Here is a 12,280-nt window from a genome sequence, read left to right on the forward strand (position 1 = left end):
AGTGCTCCATCCATCATCCTCTGTCATCATCCTCTGCAATGTTTCCTCAAGGATTTTTCTTTAGCAGTGGGGGCAGGTCTGTCTGCCCCCCCCCCCCCCCCCCAGCCGAAACAAAGTTCTAAGCCTAACACTATATTTCGGAGCAGGTTAATGTAATAGTCTAATAGCTAATGTCCTATTGCACACATATTTTCGTCCTATTTCCCCGAATGCAATAAGGTTAGGCTACTTAAAGACACCTTCCACCTATAAAGTATGTTCTAAATGGCATAAATGCTGGCAATTAATAATTGACGTAACAACTTATTGTAAATGGTCAGTAGCCTAGGCTATCGATTAAGGTAGGCCACTCGAAAGCATGTACACTGTCTGCTTCATTTGATCTTGATAGGCTAAGCATTCTGTAGCAAATAATAACGATAAACCCTCTATTTATTAATTAAAACTACTTCAGCATAATAATGGACCTAAAATACAAACGTGAGCAAGGGCAGCAATCGCTATCGAATCAACAGACGTGCAATTTAGCTAGCAGGGTAAGAATACAAACAACGAAAATCACCAGTTAACTTAATTTAAATTTGCAAGAACTATAGACTAATACAATAACAGGCTTAAATGAACTGACAACACAAGTTATACGACTTACAGTTCCCAAGGACGCACACACACAATCTCAACTGCGGTGTGAAGCGCGTATCCGTGCTATTCTCCGAGATGCACTCTAACAATCACTGCTGATAGACGGCGTTTTGTACAGCCCTGTTTCTGATACCGTGGCGGCAGAAATGTAGCCGTGGCGGGCTGCAAAATCAACATAGAGGAAACACTGCTCAGGATCCACTATCCACCATGTGGATCAGCCTATATCCATTACATTTACATTTATTCATTTAGCAGACGCTTTTATCCAAAGCGACTTCCAAGAGAGAGAGCTTTACAAAGTGCATAGGTCACTGATCATAACAACAAGATAGCCACAAAACATTGCGAGTAGCCAAAACATGAAGCACACATTGTGAACAACCAAAGTAAGTGCCAAAGGGAAGAACCATAAGAGCATGTAGTTAAACAAGTTACAATTAAACAACATGAACCGCTATACGTGCAAGTGTACCTGTGGGGAAAAAAAACAAGCAACAATAATAAAAACAATATATCACAGCGAGTACATTACCCTCTATCTATGATACTACCTGTCCTTGGGTGCTACTCTCATCCTACCACTTTGTCGTGTGTGCGTGGATACGTGTGTGTGTGTGTGTGTGTGTGTGCAGGCATCTGGCTCTGGGGACTTCATCTGCACGGTGTACCTGGAGGAGAAGAAGGAGACCGCCGAGCAGCATGTCAAGGTGAGCGCCACAACCATGTCGTCGAGCGTGTCGCATGCCTCATCCCCGGACGGTGCACCTCGACCCCCCCCCCCCCTCCCAGACCACACTGACACACCCACCTGACCCCCCCCACCCTACCCCATCCTGGCTGTCTCCCCAGATCCCTGGCTCCATGACGGCGGCTGAGCTGACCTGTGAGATCCTGGACAGACGGAAGATCACGGTCAGAGAGAAGGACTACTGGAGCTGCTGGGAAGTCAGCGAGAAGGAGGAGACTGGTGAGGGGGGGGGGCGGGGCAAGCGAGTGGGAGACGGAAGGAGAGAGGGGAAGGAGGGAGAGTAGAGTGGGAGCGGAGGGAGGGAGAGAGGGAGACGAGGCTAGTTGAGATCTCGGTCTTTCAAGATGTGTAGATCTTAGCTGTGGGGATGTGGGGGAAAACGTGTCACTGGGGCGTTTTAGTTTTAGGTAACACTGCCATTCTCTCTCTCTCTCTCTCTCTCTCTCTCTCTCTCTCTCTCTCTCTCTCTCTCTCTCTCTCTCTCTCTCTCTCTCTCTCTCTCTCTCTCTGTCTCTCTCAGAACGCCCGCTGCACCATCTGGAGAGAGTGTTGCCTATCTTACACTCTCTGGGCACAGACTCTCATCTGCTGATCAAGAAACACGTTTCCATGGAGGCTATGCTCATCTACCTGGGTACTATACACACACACACACACACACACCCACACACACACACTTGTACATACACATGTACTTACTTAGTGTGTGTGTGTCCCCATTACAGCCAGTAAAGTGGATGTGTCCAAACATGGAATGGTAAAGTTCCGGGAGGAGAGGAGCATTCTGGGATTGGGCCTAAGCTCTGGAAGTTTCCATGACCGCTACTTCATCCTCACTACTGGTTCCTTTAGGATGTACAAGGAAGTGCGGGTAAGACAAACACACGCACCATGGCATTCAACATTCTCATGTTCTCTCCTTCCCTCTCTCTTCCTCTTGCTCTGCCTTTCCCTTATGTCTTCTCTCTCTCTCATCCCCTCTTTCAGAGTAACCGTCCAGAGAGGGACTGGAATGTGAAGAATCTGAAGGTGTACCTTGGCATTAAGAAGAAACTGCGTCCACCCACCTGGTGAGAGACTGTCTGATCCTCACTCCTCTGGGGATGCCTCTTTCCTCTCCGGTTCCCTCTCTTTCTCTCCATCTCCATCTCCCCTTCTCCGTCTCCCTCTTCTCCTCCCTCTCTCTCTCTCTCTCTCTCTCTCTCTCTCTCTCTCTCTCTCTCTCTCTCTCTCTCTCTCTCTCTCTCTCCCTCTTCTCCTCCCCCGCCGGTCTGTCCCTCAACCGGAGCTCTGCATGCACGTGTCGGTTCAGCCACAGGAGGGCGCTGTGGCCCAGCAGAGCCCCAGCTCTCCCGTGGCAGCCTGAGAGACGCCGTCAGAGCAGCGAGACAGCTCAACGCAGGGGGGCCTCGTCGAGGGTTTCAGATCCTGCCCCTGATCCAGCGCCTCGGCCTTCCAGCCATTTCTGCCTCCACGAATGTACACAGTTTGGTTTTAATCTGTCCTGAAAACGATCTCTCTTTTTCTTCCATCTCCCCGCCGCAGCTGGGGTTTGACAGTGGTCTACGAGGGGGACAAACTGGAGAAGTGGTAAGCAAGCGCGTGCGTTTGTGTGTGCGAGGCCCTGTTTTTCTTGGAAGTAGCTCTCAAGGCTATGCTAAATCAGGTCAGCTCTCTGTGTATGTTAGAGAGAGAGAGACGCACACACACACGAGAATAGGAAAGGTCAAGGCTTGCCAGGGGCACACACACACACACACCTGTATGTTACAGTAACAGTAAGGGGTTTTAAGCTGCTGGGGGAGCGGTACATATAGACGAAGACGTTACTGTCAACAACAGGCTTTAGTGTTCTAATTGGCGTGGATGTCACGGCCCCCGGGAGAACATCCTTCAGTCACGCGTGACCGCTGCAGCCCTGATGCACGCACCTGGGATGGGGGGGGGGGGGAGAGGGAGGGGTGGAGCGGGGGAGGGGGGGAGGGGGTGGAGCGAGGGAGGAGGGGAGGGGGTGGAGCGAGGGAGGGGGTGGAGCGAGGGAGGAGGGGAGGGGGACGGCAGGAAGACGTGAACGGGAGCTGTGGGAGAAGCCAGGGAGAACGGTTGACTTGGGGAGGTGAGCGGGGGAGTGGAGGAGAGAGGTGCGTAGAGCCGGGCTGTTCCACTGCCCGGCCTCCTAGTGAGGAGGGGGGAGATGGAGGGAGTGGGGTGGGGGTGGGCGTTGTTAGAAAGTCTCAGTGTCCTTTGCTCTAGGGAGCTCTGAGCCCTGATGAGCTCTGTTAACGATGGTAATGATGCAGGGATCCACCCTGTGTGTGCGTGTGCCCGTGCACTAGCGCGCATGTGTACATGCATGCCAGCGAGCCGTGTGCTCATGCGTGTACCAGCCGGAACGCGCTCTGTTCTACCCTGTAGAAACTGTCAAAGATACAAATGAACAAAGGTTGTTGTGTCTCCGTGGCTTTAATTTGATGCAAACAAGCTCATCGTTCTCATAAGGCATTCTCCTCATAGCGTCTCAGTGGCTGGGCTGAGTCAGAAGATAACTAGCTTTGAGGCGTTAAACACTCGCTGCTTTAATCACTGTTCCTCTTTGTTTGGACAGAGGAATTACGCTCCCTTGTTGATGCTCAGGGCCTTTCCCAGCACCCCCGCTGGAACACTACATGACTCTTTCTGCTCATTCTTCCTCTGACTTTTTTTTCTTCCTGTTTTTAATCCCCCCTTTTCCCCTGTCTTCCTGCCTGTCTCTGCAGGTATCTCTGCTGTGACACCCAGTCAGAGATGAGAGAGTGGTACGCCACCTTCCTTAGTATCCAGGTATGGACACACCCACTCACACCAGCTCACCCCCTCACACACTCCCCCTCACGATCCCACACACCCCCTCATACCCCCTGCCACCCGCCCACAACCCCGTTCCACACACACACACACACACTCCCACACCCATCCCACTACACCACAAGGGGGACAGGATTGGTCTCCCTGACTCACCAGAGAGGAGAAAAGATGGTGACTAACTGGTCTCATAGAGGACAGATAATAGCAATGATAATAACAATGACAACAATAACGCTGTGTTGTTATGTAAGCTAATTTTGGCCATGCTCAAGGTCGGAGTGCTGCCCCTTGGGAATGACTCACCGTGTTTGATCATGACAAGTGTTTACTTCCTCCCTTATCTCTTTCTTTCTCTATTTCTCCCTCCCTCCCTCCCTCTCTCCCTGTCTCCCTGTCTCCCTGTCTCCCTCCCTCCCTGTCTCCCTGTCTCCCTGTCTCCCTCCCTCCCTGTCTCCCTGTCTCCCTCCCTCCCTGTCTCTCTGTCTCCCTGTCTCCCTCCCTCCCTGTCTCCCTCCCTCCCTGTCTCCCTCCCTCTCTGTCTCCCTGTCTCCCTCCCTCTCTGTCTCCCTGTCTCCCTGTCTCCCTCCCTCCCTGTCTCCCTGTCTCCCTCCCTCTCTGTCTCCCTGTCTCCCTCCCTCTCTGTCTCCCTCCCTCCCTGTCTCCCTCCCTCTCTGTCTCCCTCCCTCTCTGTCTCCCTCCCTCTCTGTCTCCCTCCCTCCCTGTCTCCCTCCCTCTCTGTCTCCCTCCCTCTCTGTCTCCCTCCCTCCCTGTCTCCCTGTCTCCCTGTCTCCCTCCCTCCCTGTCTCCCTGTCTCCCTGTCTCCCTCTCTCTCTGTCTCCCTGTCTCCCTGTCTCCCTGTCTCCCTGTCTCCCTCCCTCTCTGTCTCCCTGTCTCCCTCCCTCCCTGTCTCCCTCCCACTCTGTCTCCCTCCCTCTCTGTCTCCCTCCCTCTCTGTCTCTCTCCGTCTCTCTCCCTCCCTCTCTGTCTCTCTCCGTCTCTCTCCCTCCCTCTGTCTCCCTCTCTGTCTCCCTCCCTCTCTGTCTCTCTCCGTCTCTCTCCCTCCCTCTGTCTCCCTCTCTGTCTCCCTCCCTCTCTGTCTCTCTCTCTCTGTCTCTCTCTCAGTTTGAGGGTAACGTATGGCCTACTGATGCGGTGCACCTGCGTGTGTCCCGGGCGTTGCCATTGGATACGCGTCACGGTAATGTGTCGTTGATTCCGTTGCGAGGCAGCGAAAATGAAATGCGGAACAGCGTAGCAGCTTTCAGCCAAGACCCGCTTGCTGTGAGTTGATTCTGCAATCACTGGGTTTAATCTAGTGCTATCGGCCAATCAGAGAGCTCAATCGAGGGCTCCAGGCCTATCAGAAGCCTCCTTGTTGACCCCGGGATCCACTACCACTCTGCTCGCTCCATGGGAGGCAGACCGGTAACCCCTAGGTCAGCTTGGAACCTCTGACCCCCTGATTCACTCTGATTGGTTAGTCAGCTTCAGCCATGCACACACACACACGGCTTGGCAGATATCTGTGTACTTCCACGGCTGGGCTAGTTTAACAGGACAGTATTGATTACATAAGATCAATATGGTGGAATGGTATGAGATATTCCATGGCTCTCTCTATCTATAGCTGGCCTTTGTTTGGTGGGTTGTGCTTTGGTGAGCTTGAGGTTCCAATACAGCTTCTATAGTCAGCTTGGTGCCCCAGGGTGTGTGTGTGAGTGGGTATGTGCATACCACCGAGGTTCCGTGTGTGTGTGTGTTCTTAAAAAAAAAAAAATCACACCTCAAATTTACTGTTTTGATTCTGTGCGGTGCATATGCATTATTCTGTAGTAATGTTGTTATGTCTGTGTGTTTGTTTGGGTGTGTGTGTGTGTGTGTGTGTGTGAGAGAGAGAGAGAGAGAGAGAGAGAGAGAGAGAGAGAGAGAGAGAGAGAGAGAGAGAGAGAGAGAGAGAGAGAGAGAGAGAGAGAGAGAGAGAGAGAGAGAGAGAGAGAGAGAGAGAGAGAGAGAGAGAGAGAGAGAGAGAGAGAGAGAGAGAGAGAGAGAGAGAGAGAGAGAGAGAGAGAGAGAGAGAGAGAGAGAGAGAGAGAGAGAGAGAGAGAGAGAGAGAGAGAGAGAGAGAGAGAGAGAGAGAGAGAGAGAGAGAGAGAGAGAGAGAGAGAGAGACTGTGAATGCTGATGTACACGTCTGTCTAGCGTGCCTTCATGAACGCAAGCCGTCTGAACACGGATTGTATTTGACATGCCTGTTAGCCCTCACCCTCACACATGGCTCGGTTACTCAGCCCATGTGTGTGTGCGCATGTGTGTATCTGTGTGTCTCAATCTCTCTCTTTCCTCCCTCAGCTTTTTAGAGATGTGCGATGATGGACCCAGATGCAGGTGAGGAGTGCAGGGTTGTGTTTGAAGCTCTGTGTTGGCCTGGCTGCTGTGTCCTGTGTGCGTGTCTGTCTGTCTGACTGACGGGTGTTCTGTGTTCCGTAGGAGGCAGACCAGCCACACAATCACTTGAACATTCCAGCAACAACATTCCACAACCCTACCTGAATGATTCAAACACACACATGCATTCACAGACACGCACACACACACACCTGCGCCAGTAAGCTGGACCCCCCCCCTTCGCAGGCCTTTCCCTGTGTTCCACCTGCCCCCCACGTCCTCCCCACACTTCCCCTCCCCAGAACTGCCGGACAGGAAGTGACCTCACCGCTGGGCTGCATTTACGGGGATACCCGAAGAAGGGTCCGAGACTACATCTGCTGCAGTTCTCCGGAGGCCAGGAGAGGAGGCCCAGCACAGACTAGCAGTGGGACCAGGGGGGGAGACCATCCCCCCAGCTCCAGCACTGTCTAAACCTGGACCCCGTCACACCCACAGACAGCTTATGGAGTTACAGTTGCGAAGAAGATGGACTTTTCTAGTTTCAATATTGACTGACAATCTGGCTCTCTGTTCTCTGTCTAGGTCCTCCTGCTTTTGTCTCCCACTAGCTCCCTTCTTGTTCTCGAGGCCCTGTCCCTCCGCCGCTCTCCACATGCATCCCCGTCTTCATGTCTGCTTCTCTCTGTCCTCCTCCGTCTCTCTTCCCTCAGATCCTCCCATGACTCCCAAGATCCTTCCTCTATTTTAACACATAGTTATTTATTTTTCCCGGAGAGGGAGGTTGGCTCTTTTGCCAGTGTTACATTTAGCCGTAGGCCTAACCTGTAAATACACACCCTTTTCCAGTACACACACAGTCCTCCATGTTGCCAGTATGTGTGTGTGAACCTTCCTTTGTTCCAAGACATGGCAAGAAAATGTGTTTCTCTCTGTGTCATTTCTTCTCTTTGTCTGTATTGGATTTGATATATATTTAGTGTTTACTTAAGTCTAATAAATACGTGTCGGTCAGAGTGACCTGCGTGCCTTGGAGTGTTTTGAAAGGTTAAGCTCCTCTGGCAGCAAATTAGCCTCTCAGTAGCCCCTCATTTGGAAGACATTCTTCATCTTCTCCTCTGAGAGCTGACAGAACAGCACACACACTTTACAGACCCCTGCAGGAGAGTAGGACACTGAGACTGGCCTGCACGAATGATTGCATGCACATACACACACACACAGACACACACTCATCCAGTTGTTTACCATGCCTGGGGCTTTCATAACTGTCACTCTTCAGCTTGGAAATGGTGGCCGTCAGGTGTACCATGAGGAAAATGTCAGACGTGTGTGTGTTGTGTGTGTGTGTTCATGTGTCTATGTTTGTGTGTGTACAATGTACAGTGATCCTTGGGATAGGCTGGAGAGGTTGCAGGATGGAGAGGTGTGTGTGCCTGTGTGTGTGTGTGAGTCATGGTGTTCCACCAGCTCTGATCTCGTGGTCCTGAGTTGAGTCGACACAACAGGGTCGTCCTCCACCTCAGGACACGCACAGGAGACCTGCCAGGGAGACACACACACACACACACATACACACAGACACGCGCTCAGCCAGGGGTGTTGACTTGACTGAATAGGTCATGGGGATGTTGTGTAAGAAGAAGACACCAGAGGAAACCTTGGAGAGAGAGAAGAGAGGGAGAGGGAATGTTGGAGATGGCCACACGTGAGCCAGTCCTGATGAGGTTGAGCCCTCCAAAGTCAGCTCATCTAGAATGAGCCTGTTGGCGAGGGCAAGATGGCAGGATGACCAGAGTAAGTGATGGGGGTAAGGAGATGGGGAGAAGAAAAGGAAGTAGAGATGGATGGATGAGGAGGAGAGCAAGAGAGGCCCGGAAGAGGAGACAGATTCAGAATGAAGAGAGGCTGGGGCTGACATGATTTCGACGTGTAAACCCCGACATTCTCATGTCACGACCGTCACCTTCCTGCATGTATTAACCCTAGCCCAGTCAATCTCCACCAACTGATCACACGCACACACAACACTTATTTACCTCAGACCAAGTCGTATCTGGCTGACTCCAACTCTTCAAAGACCCCCCCGCCGCCCTCAACCACCACCACCACCTTCTGAGGTAATCACCAATTACTGCTTGTCAGAAATGGTCTTTGCGAGCCGTCCCCATGGTAACCGCGTCTCTCTCCTTCCAGCAGAATCAATTTGGCGCTTGCGTAACGGTCCTGTACAGCAGGCACTGAAGTAGAGCCGGAAGAACGGATTCTCACTTTTAGGGGTTAGAGGGGAGGCTATTTCTGTCCCTTCGTGCTCTCTCTTTCTGTCTCTCATCTCTCTCTCATCTCTCTCATTTAAAATCAAGGTCCATGCCTCGCTTGTCCGTGCCTTGCTAGCCAGACCAAAGGAGATCAGAGGACACCGTTTGAGGTAGGAGGGGGGAGAGGGAGGGAGGGAGAGGAGGAGATGGCTAATAAGAGATTAGTCATGCTAAGGAAGCAGTAGAGTAGTGTGCCACTAGCTTGTGAGGGGTCATGTGTTTCGGGGGGGAGGGGGGGTGTATGAGGTCGGGAGGTCGTGACTGGCGTGTGGGCGTGTTGGGGGAGGGGGTTGTGTGTGACGTGTGTGTGTGTGTATAGGGGGGGGGGGGGGGCGGTTGAGGGGGCAAGGTTTTGTGGGGATCTGTGTGCAGGAGGAGACGACAGAGTATGTAATGTGACTCCTAATCTGTACAGCTACATTAGGCACAGATAGCTGTGATGAACACACACACACGCGCGCTTCTGATGAGGGCTGTCGGGGAGGACATGTTTTGGGGCATGCGGCGCTGTCACTGATGTAGCACGGGTGCTGTCGGGCCTGCGTGGTGCTCCTCGGCCCCCTGCTTGTCTGACACTGAACGAGACGCAACGAGCGCTCGATCCCTGCTCGCCCATTCCGTCCGAGTTGGGATGTTTGTCCCACCTGTGTGAGGAGCAGGGATGGCCAGGACTAAGACGAAGCTGGAAGCCGCTGTGGCGAGGACGCTCCACAGAAAGAGGAGAGAGGGAGGGGAAGGGGGGAAGGGAAGAGGTATGGGGGAGGGAGGTGGGGTTTGTGTGTGTGTGTGTGTGTGTGTGGGGGGGGGGTGTTGGAGAGGGGTAGATGTAGCCACAGGGCTCTCGCCTGTAGAGCAGACTGTTTGTGCGTGTGTGTCTGCCTATTTGAGTTACATAAGCTATTTCGTTGCACAGGGGAGAAGCTCACCGCAGCTCACCGTAATCTTAGTGTCATGCAGTGTAAACTAAAAGCAATGTGGTTATAATAAGGGCTGGGGATGTACTGGGGTTGTACACAGGCAGTGGCACACACACACACACACACACGCACAACAAAGACACACATGCACACACCCACAAGCTGCTGTTCTGCTGCCTCTGGTTCCATGAGTCAGTTGTCAAAATTCGGTGACGTATTTCTGATTAAAAAGTTTTGACTTTAGCATAATCCGCTTTTCTCTCTGTCTATCTCTCACTTGCTCGCTCTCTGTTTCTCTCTGTTTCTCTCTCTCTCTACTCACGCACTCACCAGCTATCTTTTCCAGAATAATTAGTGGAGTGTGTGTGTGTCTTCTCAGCTGGTGCTAAGCTCTGCAAAATGCAAGCTATTTCAGTCAGATGGCCCCATCTGTGGGCATGTGTGAGTGTGGCTGTATATGTTAAGTGGTGTGTGTGTGTGAATGTATGTGTGTGTGTGTTCAGCCCCCCGACGGGACAGGAAGTGTATTCGTGGTGGATAAGCAAAGCAGTTTGATATGATATTCTAATGCTTGCTTCTCCCACTGTTGGCAGCCATCTGGCCCTTGACGCACATGCACACGGAGGGGGGTCATACACAATGTTCTATATTCATGACGGTACGAAGATCTCCGTAGGACACAGCAGCCAGACATCATGACAGTAGATGCTAGCCCAGTGCGGATGTGTGAAACCTCAGCCTCCCTGTTCAACATGCATAGGTCTGCATAGGGATGAGCAAGATGTTCTACGAGCTCCATTTCATACACTCCCGATTTAGACTGTGTTATGTCAGGGTTGCTGAACATCATACAGACACCACCACTGTTGTTTGCACCGTGATACTAACTGCATACCACACACACGTCCTCAGAATTACATTGATGACGATGAACTTTAAACTGCATTGTTGCGGTTTGGAGCTTAAGAACCATGTGAGGTGGGAGGTCAATCTAAATACAATCTACTGCCACTTGTGTCTTTTTTGCTCACGCATCCCTCCGCTTCTCCCTCTCTCCCTCTGGTCTCTCCCTCTGGTCTCTCCCTCTCTCCTCTGGCCTCTCCCTCTGGTCTCTCCCTCTGGTCCCTCCCTCTCTCCTCTGGTCTCTCCCTCTGGTCTCTTCCTCTCTCCTCTGGTCTCTCCCTCTGGTCTCTCCCTCTGGTCTCTCCCTCTCTCCTCTGGTGTCTCCCTCTGGTCTCTCCCTCTCTCCTCTGGTCTCTCCCTCTGGTCTCTCCCTCTCTCCCTCTGGTCTCTCCCTCTGGTCTCTCCCTCTCTCCTCTGGCCTCTCCCTCTGGTCTCTCCCTCTGGTCTCTTCCTCTCTCCTCTGGTCTCTCCCTCTGGTCTCTCCCTCTGGTCTCTCCCTCTCTCCTCTGGTCTCTCCCTCTCTCCTCTGGTCTCTCCCTCTGGTCTCTCCCTCTCTCCTCTGGTCTCTCCCTCTGGTCTCTCCCTCTCCATGCAAGTCCAGGCACCTCCAAGCTCTGGGACACAGGACCAACACCCAGCCCAACGTTCAATCTCAGTTGCTTTGGTAAAGTTATCGCAATATCTTTTACATTTGCAAAACAGTGAGTGAATTTCTCTGAATAATTTGTACAAAGAGCAACACACAATGGATTACATTGTTCACAAACAAGATAGTCAAAATGCTTTGCCATGTTGTCAGTATTCTTGAAGTGGTTTTTGATGTTAACTATGGTTAAGGTTTGGATGACAGTGATTGAAAATGCCCAAGGCTACAATTTTCATATATCAATTTCAACAGAACAAAGCTACACATTACCGTGTGGGGGAGATTGGTTGCAAGAGATTGGACACATTTACGCTTTTACTGTTTGTAGTATAATTTGCTGACAGACCATGTTACTGGGATAAAGACAAGAAGACAAGACTGAAGACAAACACAGGGCAACCCCTCAGGCAGAACTATACATGAAGCAGAGAATTACAGTTACATCAGTGGGTTCAACCATTTTGCATGTTAAGACTTGTACAATGAACTAATGTCTCAATGTCAATTGACACAATCAATTTATAATGTAGGAAAGAGCAGACAATTGCTTTTGCAGTGGTTCAAGTTCAAATATTTTATTGTCAGATGCACAGAACTACTACTCACGCACGCACGGGTCAGACTGGGCACTGAAATTCTTTGGACAAGACAACGCTAAGCAACCTGGCATAACATGACATATACTGTACGTACTCAGATCATAGGTTACACCTATGATAAGCTAACATATAATATAATAAACCTCCTAAATATACAAAATAATAAACAATACAGTATACTAAACCTATAATACACATAATATCCTATACTAACCTTATAACCTATACTAACCTCGAGACAAGTAGGGTACAATTAGTGCAATATTGATGATTGT

The 12,280-nt window shown here is 51.2% G+C and overlaps 1 protein-coding gene across 3 annotated transcripts in view; it reads left to right on the plus strand.

Annotated features, from left to right (window-relative positions):
- The window catches only part of LOC134029614 (arf-GAP with Rho-GAP domain, ANK repeat and PH domain-containing protein 1-like), a 30,626-nt gene extending 22,984 nt beyond the window's left edge, over positions 1–7,642 (plus strand). For 2 of the 3 annotated variants that reach the window (XM_062473851.1, XM_062473853.1), the window contains 10 exons: positions 1,278–1,352; positions 1,495–1,612; positions 1,914–2,027; positions 2,119–2,264; positions 2,381–2,463; positions 2,939–2,983; positions 4,150–4,213; positions 5,360–5,518; positions 6,587–6,622; positions 6,725–7,642. In XM_062473851.1, the coding sequence (XP_062329835.1) occupies positions 1,278–1,352; positions 1,495–1,612; positions 1,914–2,027; positions 2,119–2,264; positions 2,381–2,463; positions 2,939–2,983; positions 4,150–4,213; positions 5,360–5,518; positions 6,587–6,607 (825 nt within the window). In that variant the 3' untranslated portion in view covers positions 6,608–6,622; positions 6,725–7,642. The remainder of the gene's footprint in view (positions 1–1,277; positions 1,353–1,494; positions 1,613–1,913; positions 2,028–2,118; positions 2,265–2,380; positions 2,464–2,938; positions 2,984–4,149; positions 4,214–5,359; positions 5,519–6,586; positions 6,623–6,724) is intronic. The other variant, XM_062473852.1, reaches the window with a different exon arrangement.
- The last annotated feature ends 4,638 nt before the right edge of the window (positions 7,643–12,280 follow it).

Source organism: Osmerus eperlanus, chromosome 11 (assembly GCF_963692335.1).
Source record: "Osmerus eperlanus chromosome 11, fOsmEpe2.1, whole genome shotgun sequence".
Classification (NCBI taxonomy): domain Eukaryota; kingdom Metazoa; phylum Chordata; class Actinopteri; order Osmeriformes; family Osmeridae; genus Osmerus; species Osmerus eperlanus.